This window comes from Coffea arabica, chromosome 3e (assembly GCF_036785885.1).
Source record: "Coffea arabica cultivar ET-39 chromosome 3e, Coffea Arabica ET-39 HiFi, whole genome shotgun sequence".
Taxonomy (NCBI): Eukaryota; Viridiplantae; Streptophyta; class Magnoliopsida; order Gentianales; family Rubiaceae; genus Coffea; species Coffea arabica.
Window position 1 is genome coordinate 7,903,331 of NC_092315.1, and position 22,529 is coordinate 7,925,859.

The 22,529-nt window shown below is 40.2% G+C and overlaps 1 protein-coding gene across 1 annotated transcript; it reads right to left on the reverse strand.

Annotated features, from left to right (window-relative positions):
* Window positions 1–16,884: 16,884 nt before the first annotated feature.
* On the reverse strand, window positions 16,885–20,824 carry LOC113736344 (putative late blight resistance protein homolog R1A-3). Its single transcript, XM_072084644.1, has 2 exons — window positions 20,707–20,824; window positions 16,885–20,482 (listed from the first exon to the last, which is right to left on the reverse strand). Exon 2 carries the CDS (start codon window positions 20,422–20,424, stop codon window positions 17,014–17,016), a length of 3,411 nt encoding a protein of 1,136 aa, XP_071940745.1. The 5' UTR covers window positions 20,425–20,482; window positions 20,707–20,824; the 3' UTR covers window positions 16,885–17,013.
* Window positions 20,825–22,529: the final 1,705 nt, after the last annotated feature.

The window sequence follows — 22,529 nt, forward strand, 5'->3', positions numbered from 1 at the left end:
GAAGTGGAGGGGCCAAGGGTCACGGACTTGAAAAGTAAAAGTGAAGACAAGATCGAAAAGGAGATAGAGGAAGAAGGACACATTCGTGGAGGTCCTGGGGTAACTCTTACACCATCATTACCCGTTAAATCTACTTTACCCCCTTTCCCATGCAGGTTGGCAAAGACGAAGAAGGCAGAGAAGGAAAAAGAGATCCTGGACGTGTTCAAAAAAGTGGAGATCAACATCCCCTTGTTGGAAGCAATTAAGCAGGTGTCGAAGTACGCGAAATTTCTCAAGGATCTATGCACCCATAAAAGGAAATTGAGAGGGGATGAAAGAGTGGTGGTGGGAGAAAACGTGTCAGCCATGCTCCAAAGAAAGTTCCCACCCAAGTGTGGAGATCCATGTATGTTCACGATCCCCTGTAAGATAGGGAATACACCGATTAGAAAAGCAATGTTAGATTTAGGAGCGTCAATCAATGTGATGCCAAAGACCATTTTTGCTTCTTTAAATCTTGGGCCACTTAAAGAAACAGCCATCATAATCCAACTAGCTGATTGCACAAATGCATATCCAGAGGGGCTAGTTGAAGATGTTCTGGTTCAGGTAAATGAATTAGTTTTTCCTGCATATTTTTATATCTTGGACATGGGAGATGAAAAATCATTAAACCCGTCACCTATCTTGTTAGGTAGACCGTTTCTTAGCACTGCCAGGACTAAGATAGATGTGAATGAGGGTACTTTGTCAATGGAATTTGATGGTGAAACTGTGAATTTCAATATTTTTGAGGCGATGAAGTATCCAGAAGAATCTAACTCGGTCTTTGCTTTGAGCGTTATTGAGCCTTTTGTGCAGGAAACTTTCGAATTAGATGGCAAAGACGCATTGGAAGTGGCTCTAATCAAGCATCTGGAGTTGGGTGTAACTCTTGATGTGGACCTAAGGGAAGATTTGCTCCATGCTGTTGAGGCCTTACATTCACTACTCACCGTATCCCCAAGGTATGAACTTACTTCTCTTTTTGTGCCAGAAACTCAGACGAAGTTGCTTCTTTCAGTTGTGCAGGCACCGGAGTTAGACTAAAGCCTCTCCCGAAGCATCTAAAGTACGCATTCCTAGGAGACCGGGAGACACTTCCGGTGATCATCTCTGCACACCTATCTCCAAGTCAAGAGGACAGACTGGTACGAATCCTTAGGGAGCATAAGGAGGTAATTGGGTGGAGCATAGCCGATATTAAAGGGATTAACCCGTCCTTGTGTATGCACCGGATAAGACTCGAGGATGATGCAAAGCCGGTGAGGCAAGCACAGCGAAGATTGAACCCTCTGATGATGGAAGTTGTGAAAAAGGAGATACTCAAGCTTCTGGAGGTAGGGATCATTTTCGCTATTTCGGATAGTCCGTGAGTGAGTCCTGTCCAAGTGGTCCCGAAGAAGGCGGGAGTGACCGTGAAGGAGAACCAGGAGGGTGATATGGTCCCGGTCAGGAGAGCTACTGGGTGGCGTCAGTGCATCAACTACCGGAGGCTAAATTCTGTGACTAAAAAGAATCATTTTCTCCTCCCTTTTATTGATCAGATGGTAGAACGGTTGGCGGGTCGTGTTTACTATTATTTTTTGGATGACTTTTCAGGTTACTTTCAGATCGCGATCGCACCGGAAGATCAGGAAAAGACTACCTTCACATGCCCATTTGGTACGTTTGCCTACCGCCGGATGCCTTTCGGCCTCTGCAATGCTCCAGCAACCTTTCAACGGTGTATGGTAAGTATTTTCTCTCAGTATGTGGAAAAAATAATTGAGGTGTTCATGGATGATTTTAGTGTATACGGGGACAGTTTTGATGAATGCCTTGAGAATCTGGCTCTAATTCTGAAAAGATGCATAGAGACGAATTTGGTGTTTAATTGGGAAAAATGTCACTTTATGGTAGATCATGGCATTATCTTAGGACACGTTGTGTCGGCTAAGGGAATAGAGGTAGATAAAGCTAAAATAGACCTTATTTCTGCTCTACCTTACCCCGTATGTGTACGGGAAGTGCGTTCATTTTTGGGTCATGCAGGATTTTACAGGAGGTTTATCAAAGACTTCTCAAAGATAGGAGCACCCCTGTTCAAGTTACTGCAAAAGGACGTGCCATTTGATTTCACGAATGAATGTAAGGTGGCTTTTGATAAATTGAAGGAGTCGTTGACATCGCCGCCTGTCATTCAACCACCAGATTGGAGCGTTCCGTTTGAAATCATGTGCGACGCGAGTGACTATGCCGTGGGGGCCGTTTTGGGGCAAAGAATTGGAAGAGTGCCACACGCGATCTACTACACGTCGAGAGCATTAAGTGGAGCCCAACTTAATTACTCCACGACGGAAAAAGAATTACTAGCTGTTATTTTTGCACTAGAAAAATTTAGGTCATATTTATTGGGTGCAAAAGTAATTGTTTTCTCTGATCATGCAGCTTTGAGGTACTTGCTGGCGAAAAAAGATGCAAAATCGAGGCTGATTAGGTGGATCCTGCTCCTACAGGAATTCGATCTAGAGATCAAGGACAAGAGCGGAGCCGAAAATTTGGTGGCTGACCATTTAAGCCGGTTGCTCACAAATCAAGAAGATCTACCGTTGAGAGAATCATTTCCCGAGGAGCAACTTTTAGCCATTAATTCGTCGGCACCATGGTATGCTGATATTGTCAATTTTTTGGTAGCAAACCAATTACCTGCAGATTGGCCAAAGGCTAGAAGAGATAAATTAAAAAGTGACGCCAAGCACTATATTTGGGATGACCCCTACCTGTGGAGGCAATGCTCGGACCAAGTGATAAGAAGGTGTGTAAGTGCATGTGAGTTTTATTCTATTTTGACTTTCTGTCATTTATTTGCATGTGGAGGGCATTGTGGTCCAAAGCGGACGGCTCGTAAAGTGTTAGAAAGTGGTTTTTATTGGCCTACTCTTTTTAAGGATGCATATTTGTTCTGCAAATCTTGTGATAAGTGTCAAAGGGTGAGGAATATCTCTCGTAGAGACCAAATGAGTCAAACCCCCATATTATTTGTTGAAATTTTTTATATTCGTCTTTTGGTTTCTTGTACATTATACTTGCTGTTGACTATGTTTCCAAATGGGTGGAGGCAAAAGCCACCCGGACTAATGATTCTAGAGTAGTCGCAAATTTTATAAGATCTAACATTTTTGTCCGTTTCGGAATGCCGAGAGCTATAGTGAGTGACAGGGGCACCCATTTCTGCAATAAGACAATCACTGCATTGTTTCGTAAGTATGGTGTGCTCCATAAATTGTCCACTCCATATCATCCACAAACGAATGGGCAGGCCGAAGTGTCGAATAGGGAGGTCAAGTCAATTTTAGAGAAGATGGTGCGGCCTGATAGGAAAAACTGGAGTCTGAAATTGGAAGATGCTCTCTGGGCCTACCGCACCGCATATAAAACACTAATTGGGATGTCCCCATACATGTTAGTTTTTGGGAAGCCCTGCCACCTCCCGGTGGAATTTGAACACAGAGCATTCTGGGCGCTTAAGGGGTGTAATATGGACCTTATGGAGGCCGGGGGACACAGAAAGTTCCAATTACAAGAGTTGGAAGAGCTAAGGAATGAAGCCTATGAGAACGCTGCAATATATAAGGAGAAGAGTAAAATTTTTCATGACCAACAAATGTCGAGAAAGTCGTTTGTCATAGGGCAAAAGGTCCTACTTTATCACTCGAGACTTAAGCTTTTTCCTGGTAAGTTGCGTTCCCGTTGGATTGGTCCATTTGTTGTTACTAATATTTCTCATTATGGTGCAGTGGAAATCCAAAATCTGAAGACGGAGAAAAGGTTCGTAGTCAATGGTCACCGTCTAAAACCTTATTATGAAGGGTTTAATAGTGAGCAAGTGGAGGTTCTATTCCTTGATAATCCAAGTGGTGAAATCTAAACAGTTGAAGGCCATGTCTAGCCAAAGACGTTAAAGAAAGGCGCTGCTTGGGAGGCAACCCAAGGATTACAATATTTGTTGTGATCATTCTTCATTACTCTGCAATTTTTCAGTTTCCTTTTAATGTTTTGATTGTTTTTGTGGTGTTGGACAGAAGAATAGGGGTTCCAAGGCGTGCCCACGCCTTGGAAAGGTTGCGCCAGGTGCCCTGAGCAAATTGGAGACTAGCAGCTCCAAGGTGTGCCCACGCCCTGACAGAAATTCGTTTGGACATCATTTAGATACTGTGGTCAGAATACCATGCCCTCCAAGGCGTGCCCACGCCTTCCAACCCCTCCGATAGCGAAAGTAAAAAATAAAAAAAAAAAATTTTTGACCCAGACCCTCCTTTTTCACTTTGTCTTCTTCTTTGCTTAGTCCTGCCCAGTACCTCTGTCTAAGTTTTTCCCCGCTGAAGTTTCTTTTGTTGTTGTCTTAGTAGCCATTTCACTTCCTTCTCCCCTTGTGTTGTTGGTCGTCCTTCGCCGTGCGCCGCCTCTGCTAGCCGCCGCCGCCGCTGCCTTCCACCAGCAGTCTGCCGCCGCCCCCGAGGTCCAGCAGCTCCGCAGCGAGCAGCCTGCACGGCGTCAGATTCGCGGCCGCAGCAGATCCGCAGCCTCCGCACCACGCGCGACAGGAGCGCACCGCAAGCTTCTCCTAGCAGCGCGCCTGTGCGCCAAACCCCCTGTGCGCCAAACCCCCTGCGCGCCTGCTCCCTTTCCTCTGCTGCTCCACCCTAAGCCCAGCAACGCGCGCCTGCCGCGCGCGACCTCCAGCGCGCAACCCTCGCGCGCGCGGACAGTAACCGCGCCCACCCCACCGCGCGCTCCACAGCGCCTCGCCAGTCGCACAGCACCAGATCTGCGCAGCCCGCCTGCGCGGCCTTCCTCACAGCCGCGTGCCACCAGCTCTCCCTCTCCTCAATTTTTCGTCCCAACAGGGGCCAGGAAAAAGTGGTACCCCTATTTGCCTCTCTTGTTGAATTGGTGACTTCGATTGGGAATTTTAATTGCTAAATTTTCGCTTCCTTCGGGGTTAACAAAAAATTTATTCGGGTAATTGGAGGGACCGTTTGATTGTTGTCTGAAAGTGGGAGACCTAACACCTGCCTTTCTTTGATTATCTATTTTGGGACATCTGTGGGCTCTGGTTAATTTATATTTTAATTCAAGTGGTTAGTTCATCGTTGATTGTTGCCTGTTATTGACTGATATCTTGATTTGAGGGGAGTTGGATCGGTCTTGTTTATTGTTGTCGGCTAATTGGCGGCAGTGGGACATTGGTTGATGTTTGTTGTCTAGTTGTTGTTTAGTGGGGTAATTGTGTCCCCCTTTGCTGTTGAGCTGCTGAGTATTTAGTAATTTTGGTTGACTGTGGTCCCCTATCTGCTTTTGGTGGTTGGTTGGCTATCTTTGAGCTGATTTACTCTGTCTGTGGTCCCTGAATGCCTCCTAAAAAGGCAACCACTGCTGGGCCGTCTGGGTCCCAGCCTCGCAAGAGGCGAGCCCCGGTTCAACCCCTCATTCGGTCCCGTCTGGGCCTGAATAAGAGCACTATGTCTCCTGGGGGAGGGGGGAAACGGTCATTAATCTTACACCGGCACAAGTGGAGCGGTTTAATAACTTGGCACACCGTCCTTTTACTCCTTGTAAGTACTTCCATGCCCCAACCTTGGACCATTTGCGAATTGCACGGGAAGTTGAACAGTTGTTCTCGGCCATAGGTTGGCAAAAATATCTAATCATTAACTACCATACGTTTGAGGAGCTGTGTTGTGAATTCTACTCCACTTTCGAGTTTAACAGAAATGAATTCATCACTTTGGATGAGCCGGAGGTCATTAATTTCAGATTGGGAGGTACTCAGTTTGGTATGTCCATTAATGAGTTTAATCTGACTTTGGGGTTTGTTAGTGAGGACACCATTGCCTCCGGGGCATATATAAACAGTGCGTGTGACTACACCAGACCGTTCTCTACTGACTACATTGACATTTGGAGGGAGTGGTCCACGGATCGTCAGGTTTACAATCCGAGTCAGTCGAAGGCTTCCCATCTGAAGGATCCGGTCTTGAAGGTTATCCACAGGTTCTTAGCTCACAATTTCTCGGGGCGAAAGGATACCTCCAGCACGCTTACCAAAGTGGAATTTTATTTTCTTTGGTGCATGCGCAACAGGGTTCAGGTTAACTTTGGATGTTGGGTGGCCACCCAGATGGAAACGGTCATGCAAAAGCGTAATAAGCCGGTGATTCTGGGTTCACTCATTACTCACTTGGCCATTCGAGTGGGAGTGCTTGATCTGGACAAGGGGCACAACTACGCTCTAGCTCGAGAAATTGAACCCCTGGATTTGCGTAGCTTGGAGCGAATGGGGGTTATTTTCAAAGTGGGCGATATCTATCAGTTTATGCCCCCTGGCGAGGGCGGGGCACAGCCCCGGGTTCCTCCGACTGCCCCATCCACTGAGCCTCAACCGCATCCGGATCAGGCGGGCCCGTCCTCCTCTCATGCTCCCCCTGACTGGGAACCCCAATTTCACTCTCTCTAGAGGTCTATCCATGCACTAGGAGGGCGAGTTGAGGGAATAGAAGACCGGCTTCGAGCACTACAAGTCTTCGCCCGTATTCAGACAGAGAATCAAGCGACTTTCTATGCTCATATTGGCTTCCAGCCGCCGCATCCACCGCCTCCTTAGGCTCCAGCCGCACCTTTTCAGTAGTCAGGGAAGTTTTCGCTCCCTCTGTCCTTACAATTTATTTTTTCTGGGTTACATTGAGGACAATGTAGGTTTTAGGTGGGGGGAGTGGCTTCCATTAGTTCTTTTTCATTAGTTCTTTCTCTTTTTCATTAGTTCTTTTTGCTTTGTTACTCAAAAAAAAAACATGGGATGAATGAAAAAAAAAGGGAAAATGAAAAACATTGTAGTTAGTCGGCTTTTTGGTTTATTTCTATGCTTGTTAGTGTTGGGTCATGTTGCTGTGATGAATGACACAATCAAAGTGAGTGGGTATGTGGTCAAATATGCGAGCCGTGCATTTTGTTTCCCTTGACAATGTCGTTGAATGTTGAATATGTTGGAATTGACCCATTCTTGTAACTTTTGGGGAGCTTTTGAGCCTTGCTTGAGCATATTATTCTTGTTTGCTCTATTTTTGGTTGATTGAGTGGGTATCGCACATGGTATTGGCATTCTAGAACTTGCTATTTTATACATGTCGAGACCACATTTTGTTGAACTGGATGCATTTGAAATGATAAGGGCATTTAGGATTTAACCCTCTTTAGCTATCTAAAACCAAGCCCTCATCTTATTTCCCAATAGTGAACCAGTTTGAGCTTTTATCCTTCGCTTTTGGTTGTTATCCGTGTTTGTTAACCCGAGACCTCTTTAAACTCTCTTGTTTATCCCTGTGTTGTCAAGGGATGGCTGAAATCCATCATTTGTGCAAAGCAAACAAAATTTGGGGTTGCAAGTGTTGTTAGATTGGGAGCTATATGATGCTATCCTTGTATAAAGAGGGAGAAATTGGAAAAAGGCCACTAACCAGAAGACTTTGTCTTACAGGGCGTGCCCACGCCTTGCAGGACTTTCTCCCTTAAAAAAAAAAAATTCTGAGGAGACCTCGTGAGCAGAGGACTATGGGCTATAAGGCGTGCCCCCGTCTTGCGAGCCGTTTACTGCAAAAAAAAAAAAAAAAAGGGCACTTGCACAGTGTGTACAGCAAATGAAAATTGCCTTGTTTGTGATACTCCTCCGGTAAAGCACTGTGGTTATTGGTGAGTTTCGGACATTCTCTTGACACTTTACCCCCTATATGTACCTTCTTACCTCGCCTCTCACCTGAGCCCCATTATTACAACCTGTCCGGTGTGTTCTAATTTCGGCGATATTGTCAGGGATCTGAGGTGCTTGTGTCAGTATAGCTTATTGCATGACCTTTGCTCTCTCGGTTGCACTTCTGAGCTCCGAAATGCTTGAGGGCAAGCATTGTCTAGGTGTGGGGGGATTTGATAGAGCCGTTATTTGGCACGTTTTGCAATGTTATTTTGTCATAATTTTGGCTATTTACTGTGCTAAGTACTGAGGTTTAACTTATATTTCATATTTGTATGAATTATAGGTGGCCGGCATTAAAAATGATCTCTTGAGGCAAATTTACAGAAGATCTTTCGTCTCAGAGCGTGGCCACGCCTTAAAAGGTAGACGTTATCGAAAAGCCGGACCCTGGTCCACGTGAACCGCGAGGAGCATGGGATTAAAACTCCAAAAGGCTAGCTTTTGTTTCAATCAATTGGGTCAGATGTGACTTGGCTCCTGGCGGCTTCAATTAAAAAGAAACTCCAATGAGAATGAGGAAATTAGGTCCACATGGACCAGCTATGCGGGATAAAAACTCCAATGAAGAGAAGAGCTTTGCTCCGCGTGGATTTCCCCTGCGGCGCTATATAAGACAACAAGAAAAGGGACCCGGGGGGCGCTACTTTTAGCTTTAGATTTACTTCTGCAAGATTTGTGAGACGTTTGCTTTTTCTTTCTTTCTTCCCTACGGGAGTTTGAGTTTTTCCTTTTCCCAGGCGCTAGACGTCCTTGCCCCTTTTGACTTTTCACTGGATAATTTCTGCGTAGCTTTTGGCTTGTACTGGCGGCTTCAACACGAAGCCAGAACCACGCGAGCTTCATCGTGAGAGCTTTTGTCTCTTCTTAGTAGATAATTTGACTTGCGGCTTTGGCTCTGCGTTACTTTATTTCCTCCATCCTCTTCGGCAATTAATTGAATGAATTCAATTAAATCACGCGGGATTGACACGATGAGGAGCGGCTAATTTTCTCCTCTACCCAAAGGTTGACGCGAAGGCGCGGTCCATAATATCTGTGAGATCTAATCGAATCTTCATTATTTCTTCCAATTTATTGCTATTCGTACGTTTTCTGAATTAATTGTTCATGGGTATTGTATTAATTGAATATCAATGGCCGGGTATTTGATTTAATTTAATAGCCTACTGCCACGTTAATTAAATAGAATCCGTAATTGTTCATTTAGTTAACACCCCATGGCAACCACCATAATTGGCTTTATGATGGGAAAACGCAAGATCTAGCTTAAATAAACCCTCTTAGCGTGTTTATTGGTTAGGGTTGGGTTCTTATAGTTTTAATGCAATTGGGTAATTAAATTCCTATGGTCGTACCTGGGGTTGTTATCTGGTTAGGGAAGCAGTTAATGGTCGTACCTTGACTGTCGAAAAAGTAAGGAAGAATTGGTTGTCAGAGCTTATTGATAACTATAACCAACCTAGTGATGAATGGATGAAATACCTTTGCATCGATGAGCATTTAATTGGACCGTGCCTGAGCAGTTGAACCTTTGGGTAGAATTTTATTAATTGCTATTTTTAGTGAATTGTGCTTTGTGAGTTGGTTTTGAATTTAGTTCGCTTTATTTTTATTCTTATTTTTATTTTAATTGTTTGCCTCCCATTGAAAATCCCCCAATTCCATTCTACTAATTTGGAAAGAAATAATTTCCTACCCGCTCCCTGTGGAATCGACCCTACTTGCCATTGTACACAAAAGTAATACTCTTATGGACTAATCTGGTATATCGGATCAAGCAAACTCTTCGGGAATATGGTGAATCAAGTAACCTATTGCACACTTAGGGTCCCTGCTCCAGTACTTGGATTTGTTCTATAATTATTTGTGGTGGTAATTAGGACTTTTTAGTAATTATTATTGCACAGGTTCGGCACCTGTCAGTATCTGTAAAAATTACGAGTACATGGTCCAACAGAGGAGTAGATATTACTTACTGAGCGATTTGTCGCTTAACCCACTTTTTACCATTCTTGCAGATTTGAAAAAGTATGAGTTGGTTACGTAGAGGACCCCGAGGATGACTTTTATTAGCTTTAAAGGAATAGAAGTTGGCAGGCTAGCTACTTCTAGTTATCGGTCTTATTTATTTTCGATTCCGTTGTTTCCATTAGAAAATAAATGTACGAACGTATTGGATATTCGCAGACTACCTTTTATATGAGATTTGTACCGCACTTTATTTTAGTTATATTATTTCGTACTTTTGAAGTTTAGACTAGTTAAATTATGCCTTGTATTCTTGAACGGAATTCGAGAATATGGCGGATGCCACGTGACAAGCACGTGCGGGTTCGGGGCGTGACATCATCAATGCAGATCAACAACATGAAATGCTATTCTCTTAGAGTCCGTTTGAATTGCTATTCTCTGAAGTTTTTGTTGAAAAATATACTGTAGTGATTTAATGTATGTGAGATAAAAAGATAATTAGAAAATATATTCGTGGAAAACGTAAAAATTTTGTGAAGAAAAATAGCAATCCAAAATTATGAGTTCAAGCAAAAGATTTCACTTTTGACAGCCAACAATGATTAAGACAAATTTTCATGGATTCTATTTTTACCCCAGTGAGTTCTTGAGAAGTAAAATTTAACATATACTAGTTTTGTAACTTAATAGAAATAGCATGTAAAAATCGAAAAGCCTCTTGCTTCAACTATTTAGTTTTCTTGTGACTTATTATAGTTTGTTAATTATAAGCTAAAAAAGTTGTATAGAGAGCCTTTTCAATAAAATGAAAATCTTAATTTGCCTAAGATAGTTATGTTACTTATTTTTCTTCTGTATATAATTTTAACACCTATAGAAGCAAGAACTATTTATTTTCTCAACAATTCTTAACAAATCAAAATTTTTAATTTGCTTAAAGTAGTTGTGTTACTTATTTTGACTGTCGATCGCATTTTAACACTTAAAAGCACTTACTTTTTTGTTTCCTCACAAACTATTCTGATCACCTCCTTCACCCATCCTCTGAAGCAAACCATTTAATGATTTCCAGTGTGTCATTCTATATTATATTATTCATTCGACAGTTGTACTCTTTTTTTTTGGGAGATAGTTATATTATTTTTACTTATTCAGTGAATATTATTTCCATGTCTTAAATTTAGGGGAAATTAACAGATAAAAATAATCTACGCTGTTCTTGCCACCAATGAAATTAATCCTTAGCTCCACCACTGGAACCACCAAATAAAATTGATGTGAATTTCACCAATAATGAGAGTTTCACCAAATAAAATTTGGGCTTTGTTTATTTGTGCCTCAGTAAGTGTTCTCTGTACTTCGAAGAAAATGGCTAGTGCTGATTATTGATCTAAACAGGGATTTTGAAAACTTAAATGAGAACAAAGGTGGAGGTCATGGATGATATTAAAGGTGGAAATTTGGTCCAGGACGACCGAACTATTGCATGTTCTTCATGGTGCTGAATCGGTAGATTGCTTGCCATGTTTGTCCAACATGATGAATTCAATCTGCCGCTAGTCATATCTCCTCAACTATTAAAACAGATATCATCTTACAGATGAATCAGTAAAGAATGAGTTTCTGAAACGTTATTGTCTTGACTAGTTCATGGAAGAGTACAACATAATCCACAATCAAACTTGATGATCTCAGATACGAACTACTAATAAGGACTTTGGTATCCCCAGTTGCTTCAGCAATTCTTTGTGCAGACCCTTCTACAGATTGTCTGCACCAGTGCACTTCAATCACTTCCAGTGTACCTGTGTCTGCAAAATCATAGGGGATTTCCAAAGATCTCAAGCAATAATCGATAGTTGGGTATCCAGATTGAGCAAAACATTCCATTGCATCAATTAGTTGGAAGTTGAATTAAGAAACACATCATCTCACAAATGAATCGAGAGAAGAACAAGTTACTGAAATTTGATTATCTTACAAGTTCGGGGAGTAATACAACAGAATCCACAATCATACTCTTGACAGGTGCCGAACCTGTGCAATAATAAGTACCTACTCGAGAAAAATACAGATTTTGTATATAGCGGTGAGTAGGGTCGAATCCACAGGGACCGGGGATAATTCGTTTCTTCTAGAGTCCAAGGTATGGGGGGTTTTGGATTAAATGCTAACTAAATAAATTAAATGCAGAAAATAAATAAAAGAAATAATTATTGGAGAAACTCTAGCCAAGGGTACACTTCAGACATGGTTCAGGCACTGATCATTGATTCACAGATAATTCCACATTTATTAATAGATTAGTTATAGTTGTCATGCACGCGATAAACAACCAACCCTTCCTTAATTTCTCGATAGCTAAGGTACGACCGTCAACTATTTCTCTAACCAAAAAACAACCCTAGGTACGACCGTAGGATTTAATTTCTAGATTGCATTAATAATTAGAAAGGCCCAATCCTAACTAACAAACACGCTACGAGGGTTTGTTTAAGTTAGATCGTATGTTCCCCTGACGTAAACCCAATTACGCCAGTTGCTACTGAGATAAAGATAACGAACAATTACGGATTCAATTATCCCTATTTAGCAAAATAGCCTATGTGAATAATTAAATATTGCGCATCTATTCAATCACTCACACGAGCTATAGCAATTAAAAGCAGGAAACATATAAATACCAATAAATTAAGGAAGCAATTAAAATAAATTAGATCTCACAGTAATTGTTGAACCAAGTCTTCAGTTGTCCCCTTGACTAGAATTAAGAGGTTAGTCCTCCATTAATGGAGAACAACCATGCGAAAGAACTAAGAAAAGAAAAACTAAAACTATGCTAAAAGCCTAAATTAAAAACTATTGATTGATAAAAGTTCTCTGTACGTTTCCCCTTTTTAAAGCCAAAAGGAAGTCTAATGCTATCTCTAGTGGTCCCCACACCAAATTCAAAGTCTTGTACGTTTCTTTTCCTAGAGTCCAAATGACTCATGCTTCTTATCCGTGGTCCCCGCACATGTGGACAAAGCCTCCAAAGTACTTGTTGTTCCAAATCTCTCTACGTTGCTTTCTTTGAAAAGCCCAAATGACTAAATGCCTTGCACTAGCTTGTGGTCCCCACCAATTCAAGGACCCAAAGGTTGAAGCCCTTAGAAGTCTGCATTTTTCCATACAAGTCCCTCCTTTTTGGTAATTTTCTGCTTCACTCCTGAAATTGATTCCAAATACCAAATATGAGTAAATATCAGCAATTAACACAATATTTGTCAGGAATAGAAGGGGAAATCAATAATAAATTTACTAACAAATTATACCCTATCAACTCTTATCATCTCAAATATGAACTACTAATAAGCACTTTGATGTCCCCAGTTGCTTCCCTGATTCTTTTTGCAGACTCTTCTGCAGATTGTCCACACCAGTGCACTTCAATCAATTCCAGTGTGCCTATGTCAGCAAAATCATTCGGGATTTCCTCGAGGTCTTTGCAATTTTGCAAGACAAAGCCGTTCAAGTTTGGGAAGGTGATCACAAGTGGCATTCCATTGAGAAACGTTCAGATTGTCTAACTTCAAGAATTTGAGTTCCTTGAAGTGTTCTTCCTCCATGTCCCATATCAGCCCCTCAAAGGCATCACGAAGTAATTCGAGAACTTCCAGGTTGGGTAGTCTCCCAATTGTTGAGATCTGACTCCATGGTAGACGAAAGTTTGAAAGAGTCAATTTCCTCAGATTGGACGGGAGAATGAATTCCCTGGTAATAGCGCTCCCGTAGTAAAATACATTGAGTGACACCAAATGAGTTAGAAAATCTAATCTTGGAAACTGATAGGAATTCTTCGGAGAACCCTGTGGTTGAAAGAATATGCATCTCAGTTTCTGAAGATTTGGCAACCTCTTTATTATTGATTCTGTATCTTCACCACAAGAGAGAGAGAGACGGGAAAAGCTGACCAAATTTCCCAACTGAGAGCAGCCTTCAAGCCCTTCATCATCCAATGTGAAAGCAACATGCATATTCACATGAAGATGCCTCAACCTTGTCATGTGCCAAATAGTATCTGGTACGACATTTGCCAAATAGTACAAGGGGACACAAAAGGCATTTGCTTTTTTCCATACATGTGAAGAAATTCTCAATATTTAATGACTGCTATAAGAAGAAAATTAGCAAAAATCCTAACTCTCTAATTATCCAAATCGAATGGTAGATTAGGGCTATTATAATCTCTTAATTGGCATTGTTTGAATTGGTCTTGCTAAAGAAAAATTTATGTAATAGTACATAAAAACACTGCAAAGAAACTAGTCCCTTTTGATTATTTAGCTGCTGTAGATATATTTGATTTTTCAATAATTACAGAAGAATGCGTGGTTGAATTGTTATGAGTTAGCCCAGTGAAAACATTTTGATCGTGATGTGAATTGCTTTCAGATACAAAACTTTGGAAGAAGCTTGTTTATTGCTAATTCGATTTTGGTTAGCTTATAAGTAGTTGTTGGGAATTCACACTACTGGTTATCATTTATACATTTAAGAGTCAATTCAATATTGATATCTTTAGCTTACAACAAAATGGAGGAGATTTACATTGTTGATTACTATTATTACAAGTTGTAAGCCAGTATTACTCTAGTTGGTTTACAAGCAATTCTTGGACATTCAAATTAGTAGCTGCTGTTTTTACACCCAAGGGTTAAAAGTATTATTGTAGTTTGTTTAAAACCAATTTGTGGATATTTACACCAGTAGTTACTACTTTAAGTGCTGGCTAATCTTGTTACTCTACAACCATTTGTTGGACAGTGGACATTGGTTAATAAATCCGCCTTATGCATATGCAAACAAACTTATTAAAGATACACTTGCAAGCTAGAGTTGGCTTGATATTATGAAGGCATGCTCAAGGATTCTTAATTAGGTTCGAAAATTTTGCATTAAATTGGGTTAAATATAAGAAAGCCTTTTATCGTTTGTTGAATGTTTAACTTTAACCCCTTAATGTTTAGAAACCTACATTCTAACTCCTTATGATTTTAACTAAATTGAAAGTTGGATAGAAACTATCTAAACTAATGGTTGCATCTAAGATGTCAAAATTGTCCTTTATAAATAATAAGATTTAGTACAAAGATCTAATAATGATTTTCTTTGCTGGAAGAATGTAGTTGCTAAAGGAATCAATAAGATTGTTTACCACAAGGGGTAGGAATGTAGTTTTCGAATCATAAAGAGTTAAGAATATACATTAAAGGACTTATTGAAATTGTTTATCAGGAAGAGTTAGAATGTAAGTTTGTGAAGTTGTTAAAGGATTAATTGAGATTGATTACTACGAAAGGCAAGCATATAGGTTTCTGAAGCATAGAGATTTAAGAATATAGATAGCATGTTCATCAATTAAGGCATTGCAAAATAAATAAATAAATAAAATAATCATGCAATGTACCCTTCCATTGATATGCAGGCATGACAAGTAATTTTAGGTTAAGCATTTTGTTTGTTTAGCAATCTATTTTTCATTTGTATTGTTGAGAACTTCTTTCACATACGTAATTTGAGCATTTGCACTCTTTTTTAGGTGTGTAATTACCATTTTTTAGATGGCTTGAAAAGGTCTGAATGTTTGTCACTCTTTGTTATTCATTAATATAAGTGTAAAATGAAAGTCCATAAGTTGTTAGAGTCTATTTTTTTTATTTTGTTAATGCTAGAAATTATTTGACTAGTTGAGATTGTTAAGTAATTCTTGTAACAAGTTTAGTGCACTAAATTACTTACAATCTACTCTTTGTTTGATGGGCAATGAGAGTCAAGGGTTAAAGTTAATACTTATGTCAGAATATATGTTACCTACAACTGTTGATTTTCTTTTTAGGTGTTGTCTTTGTTTTCTTTTTTGCCTATCAAACTGTAGTTTGGGAAGCTATTTCTATTTGAAATTCTTGTTAGTATGCTTTCACAATATTTCATTTGCAACTCCGGAGCAAATTTGGAAATTTTTTTTTTTTTTTTTTTTAGCTTTAGTTGGAGTGTGAGTTGTTTACATTGGTTATTGCTCATGGTCTTATAATTGGTATTCGGCATCTATATATATTTGCTACGTATTATATATCTTTTTTTATTTCTAATTTATTGTCTTTTATGTTATTTTCAATAATAATACAGGAAATTTTTTATTTTACCGCATAGCTATTGAAATTGCATGCCATCCACATTCTTCAAGTCTATTAATTCAAGTCTTATTTATATATATATATATATATATATATATATATATATATATAAGTCTGTTCTTGTTTCGTTCTTATGTTCTTGATTTTTTTTGTCCAATTTTTTATCCAGTTAATTAAGTTGATGTTTTTCTTACCAAAGTATTCAATGATTAACCTTGGTACATTCATAATCTTTAACTCTTTTGTAACTAATATATATGGTTATGTAGTTGTAGATGCAAATTTGGAAACGTCAACTTCTCTAAACTTCAGGTGAGTTTCATATTGTCTTCTACACACAATCCCATTAAATCAAATCACTATGTTTAAGATAGACGCCCCCTACATTCTGCCAATTTTGATGTTGGAGTGTACTGAATTTCTCTAAAACTGAGTTGGGGAATTATAATATTGTAATAATTTCCTTTTGCACTTCTTCTTTGATTACTGGAACACTCCTGTTAGTGACGCTGCAGCTTCAATTCTCTAATGCATTACTGGATAGACTTAGTGACCGTTATTCATCATATTATGGCTTAATAAGCCATAATATGGACGAAAGGATGATGCACGGACTAAAATTATAATTAGTATCTCCACAGAATTCATGTCATGATGTACCGATTAATATGAGCATCTTGCTAGAAGTAAGGCTGCACACGAATCAAGCTACTCGCAAGGAGCTTGAGTCGAGCTCGGACAACATCGAGTTCGAACTCATCAAGTCGAACTCAAGCTCAAAAATACTCAATTCATTAGCTCCTGAGTCGACTCGAATTTATATGCATGTATATATATATATTATTTTAATAGTGAAATTATATATATATCCCTGATGCATTACCAACGAAACCAACTTAAAAATATTGAATTCACCTTTCCAAAGATGTCAATTAGCTTGAAGTTGAATTAAGAAACACATCCGCTCACAACTGAATCGAGGAAAGAACAAGTTGCTGAAATTTGATTATCTTACAAGTTCGTAGAGTAATACAACAGAACCTACAATCAAGCTCATCATTTCAAATGTGAACTAATAATGACTTTGATGTCCCCAACTGCTTCCCTGATTCCTTTTGCAGACTCTTCTGCAGATTGTCCACACCAGTGCACTTCAATCACTTCCAGTGTACCTATGTCTGCAAAATCGTTCGGGATTTCCTCCAGGTCTTTGCAATTTCGCAAGACAAGCCGTTCAAGTTTGGGAAGGTGATCACTAGTAGCATTCCATTGACAAATGTTCAGATCGTCTAACTTCAAGAATTTAAGTTCCTTGAACTGTTCTTCCTCCATGTCCCATACCAGCCCCTCAAAGGCACCAAGAAGTAACTTGAGGACTTCCAGGTTGGGTAGTCTCCCAATTGTTGGGATGTGGCTCCATGGCAGGTGAAAGTTTGAAAGAGTCAATTCCCTCAGATTTGGTGGGAGAACGAATTCACTGGTGATAGCTCTCCCAACGTAAGATACATTGAGCGACACCAAACGAGTTAGAGAATCCAGTTTTGGAAACTGACCACAATTCTGGGAAGAATCCCATGGGTGAAAGAATATGCATTTCAGTTCACGAAGATTTGGCAACCTCTTCACTATGTTCTCTGTATCTTCACCACAAGAAAGAGAGAGACGTGAAAAGCTAACCAAATTTCCCAACTCACAGCAACCGCCAAACTCTTTATCATCCAACTTGAAAGCAACATGCATGTTCACATGAAGATGCCTCAAACTTGCCATGCTCCACATATTGTCTGGTAAGACAACCTGACCACGTAACCCCTTCACAACAAAAGTTTCCAATTTTCGGAGATTGGCTATGGATTGTGGAATAGAACACATATACCCACTAACCGCCAAATACCTCAAATGAACCAATAGTCCTATTTCAACAGGAAAGGTAATACCAATGTTGATCATTTCAAAGTCCAACGTGCGCAGAAGTTTGAAGTTGTGCCAAATGAATGAGATGTCGGAAGGACATATAGGCTCTGAATCAGTTGAGGGAAAGAATATTATAGAGCGGGTGCCCAGCCCAAAAGGTACTGAGTCAAAAAAATGATCTCGCTCCAAAAATATGCACAACCGATAGGATTCATATGTTACGCGATCAGAATAATGGCCAAAATCGAATTCAAAACCAAAATCTGAGCTGGGAAAAGAAACATATGGCTCATCAGACCTGGTTATTACCTTGAAAAAGTTCTCTTCTTTGGCTTTTAACTGACAAAAATCACGTAACAGATCATGCAAGCGGCATGTTTTCACCTCTCCATTGGATTTTTTTTTGGAGATTTCCACCAGGCTTCTGCTAATCAACTCCATCAAGTAACTTTCAGCAATACCTTCCAAGCTCTTCAACTCAGAGTCATGGATGAACCCTTCAGCAAGCCAAAACCGTATCAACTTGCTAACAGGAATATCCTTGTCTTCAAGGAAAACTCCCAAGTAAAGAAAGCACGGTTTTAGATATCCCGGCAAGTGTTTGTAACTCAATTCTAAGATTTCCATGCACCGAGCATTTGGATCTTCCATAACTTCAGCAATCAAGCTTTTTGCAATTTTACCCCACGATTCTGAGCTCTTTTCTATCCTCTGGAGGAGACCAGATATTGCAACCACAGCAAGAGGCAATCCTTTACACTTTTTGGCAATTCCCTTTCCAACAAGCAACAATTCTTCGGGACAACCTTTACCATGGAATACTTTCTCTACTAATAAGGTCCAGCTTTCATCATCAGAAAATAAGCGTAGAGAATGAGGATCACTATCTGGTTCAATTTGCATGGCCACATCACGAAGGCGGCTCGTAATCAAAATTCTGCTTCCATTGGCATCATCTGGGAATGAATTTCTTAGATCATTCCAAACTCCAGCATCCCACACGTCATCCATAACAATGAGAAACCTGTTTCTTAGTAAGCACTGATGCAATTTTAATTGGAGATATTCGTTAGTCATTTGACGAATTTCATCCGTAAGCCCGACAATGCCACGCAAAATCTCCAGCAACAGTTCTCTTCTTTCATATACGTGTGAAACAGTACACCATGCAAGGCAATGAAAGTGATCCCTAACATTTGGATGGTTAAACACTTTCCAAGCCAGAGTTGTCTTGCCAATACCAGGCATTCCAATAATGGAAACAATGCCACGCCGTGTGGATCCTTTGATGAGCTGATCAATCGCATATTGTTCTTCATCTCTCAGATCGACCACCGTTTCATTGCTTGCTGCCCGTGATATCATGTTGGGTGGAACCTGGATGATGTGTTTGCTACTTTGGACTCCGGCATCCGAGGTTGTCAACTGAATACTAGAGGCTTGCTTATTAACAATCCTCAACTCCTCTAGCAGATCATAAACCAAAAAGAAGTGCTGCCATTGAGCATCAACCTCAATTGAGTCAATAACATGCTCAATTTTATATGCTATATTGGCAGCATGAACACCGAAATCTTTCAGTTCTGGATTGTCCTCAATATCCGACTCTGAAACTTTCATGAGAAAGGAACCCAATGACTCGAAATGTAGATGAATCTCTTTTATGTAATTCCTGACTTGTTCAATTGATGCAGGATCATATTTCAGCAGCTCCTTTAGGTTTCTGACGAGGAAATCAATGAACCCTGGCATGTAAGTCTTGGGAATATCAGAAAATGGAAATTCGGGACTTCGCTCTCTAAGCTTAGTCCTGAGATGATTCTGCTTATCTAGCAGCTGAGAAGATGACATGATCATATTGTTGATGGGTCCTGTCATCCCTGCATCAAAAGTTTCAGTTTGTGGGAAGATCACGTCCACGTCCTGTGTCTCCTTCTTTAGCTGGTTGCAGAGAAGTGTGAAAAGATTAAGCCGCGCGAGTAGTGCAATTTGATCTTTGCGATGAGCCACGGAATTTGCTGCCCTACTACTCTCCAGTGGTAACTTCTCAAATAATGCTTCTGCTTTGAAAGCAACAATGTTAAGAAGCAATAGGAGAGTTGAGTTCCTCACCGTGGGTTCTGTTATCTTCTTCGCCTCAAATAACTGGTGGAGAGATGCGACCTTGTGGTCCACTTGTTGAATGAGAGCCGCGGTCTTATTCCCATATTCTGCATTATATTCTGCCTCTCCATGAGGATGTTCTCCCAAACGTTTTATCAATTCTTTTGTCATCCAATCAGCATCATCTTTAGCACGATTGAGCAGATCTTTAATTTGGAAAGTGCTCCCTTGAATGTTACGGTGAAGCATCCCCTTGAGGAAAAGCTCCGTCTGGAGAAGACAAACATGTATAAGTAGGTCAGGAAGTCTAGGCTCAGCTTTTTGACAAAGATGTATAAGCTTCGTCTGTTTGAGAGATCCCGTCTCCGTGAACACCGTATGAACTTCTGCAAAGAAAATTGGGATCGTTTGGTCCTCCTCTTTCTCCTCCAGTTTGGTGAAGACTAACATCTTTAACTGCTTGTAGATCACTCGATAATAGTTGTCTCCAAGATCTCCGATCCTCACCCTGGGGGCAACATAATTAAAATAAAGAGAGCAAAACTTGGGCTTAACTCCTCCAATTTTATGGAGAGCTACAAGGAAATGGAGATGGAACTCCATGAATCTGGGATTAGTTGGATCGATCTCTTGTTGCAAATCATCTAGCGGCATTAGCGTAATATTTTTTATTCGAAAATTCAATTTTCTGCGGGAAATCCGGTACTTAAAAATGTGGATTGCAATGCGTACCATTACAGATGCAACACGAGCCATAAAATCATTGATAATATTTACATCATCACCACCTCCTGCTGCTGCTGCTGCTGCTGGGAAGTCCAGAGCCCCGAATACATTTGCCAAGTATACTCGGATGAAGTCTAGCTTTTCCAGCGCGCCTGGGAATGGCAGGCCCGTCCTCGTACTCAACAAAGTATCGGCTAGAGGAAATACAAGTGAGAACCAAAAAGAAACATCAGATGGTGATTCCAGTTGACGCGACGACCTCCCGGATAAAACCAAAAGGTGTTCAACAGCTTCTCCGATCTCTTCGATCACATTGCAGGTTTTCTTGTAATAATCTCGGAGAATTTTGTCGTCCACCAGGGGCAGCTTCATCTTGTTGTTGTTGTCTATAATTAGCAATTCCCGGCCAATCTCCTGGGCTGCAGCTTCGATCTTGAATCCCATATTAAGCAGCACCCGCTCTGCATGTTCATCTCTTACAAGCTTGTGAATTGCTTCCCAAATAGAGCTCAAAAGCTCCCAATCCGAGATGGTTACAGGTCCGAGTGTACGTCCCGGTAACGCATGCAAGAAAAAATCTATGATATCCCAGCCGTCCCAGCAGGGAACACCCATCTCCAGGTCCAGGATTTTCATCTCTTACTTGAGCAAGGATACCAAGATCTGTCTATCAGACTGGTCTGTCTGTGTAAACAGAAATTCTTCAAATGGAGTAGCAGCTACGCAAGAGACTTCCGAATCGCATCGGGGGCCTCACAATTTTAGGCACTTTCCATTTCAAACAATTTCCACAAACAGCTGTACGACTGTTCAACTCCCCCAAGCATCGGGGACCTCGCAATTTGAGGCACTTTCCATTTCAAACAATTTCACGGCCAAGATTAGATTGGAAAATTTAGCGAATCAAGACTCTCACTCTTCCAATGCTTTACTTGTTGGTTGACAATTTAAAAAAAGAAAGAGATTTTCTCCTATCATCAAGGGATCAAGTATGTCCTTGGATATTCAGAATATTCATAGGTATTGGAAATTTTTTTGTCTCGTTTGTTGTGATAGCAAGGGGATACAAAAGGCATTTGCTTTTTCTATACTTGTCAAGAAAATTAGCAAAAATCCTGACTCTCTAATTATCCAAATCGAATATAATTTCTTAATTGGCAAATAAAACTTTTAGTTTGATGAGCAAAGATGCAGGATGGACTAAGATAGAAGTCCAATCAGACTGTAGATTTGTGGCGGATCAAATCAATGCAAGCAATATTCAAGACATTAGCATTGCAACAGTCCTAGAGGATATTGAGGAGATGAAGGAAGAAATTGAACAGTGTAATTTTTCTTTTGTGTACAGAGCAGGGAATATATGTAATCATGCACTAACTCAACATGCAATCAAATTAGTGCATGATACAGGATGGAATAATGAGTTTCGAGTATGGCTAATGGATATAGCAAGAAAAGATACGAGGGTAGTTGCCCATTTTTATAACTAATTCTTGTAGTATCAAGTGTTAATTTATGTAAGTACCGTTTCTGTTTTTGAAAAATAAATAAATAAAACTTTTGGTTTGAATTAGTCCTGTTCAAGAACAATTTAGAAATCGTTATGCCAGAACAATTTAGAAATCGTCATGGCAGTGTTGTGTGTAAGAGTAAGTAAAAACACTATAAAGAAAAATTGTCCCTTTTGATCGTTATTTAGCTGCTGTAAATATATTTGATTGTTGAATAATTGCAAAAGAATGCGTGGTTGAACTGTTATGAGTTCGCCCAGTGAAAACATTTTGATCGTGATGTGAACTGCCTTTAGATGCAAAACTTTGGAAGAAACC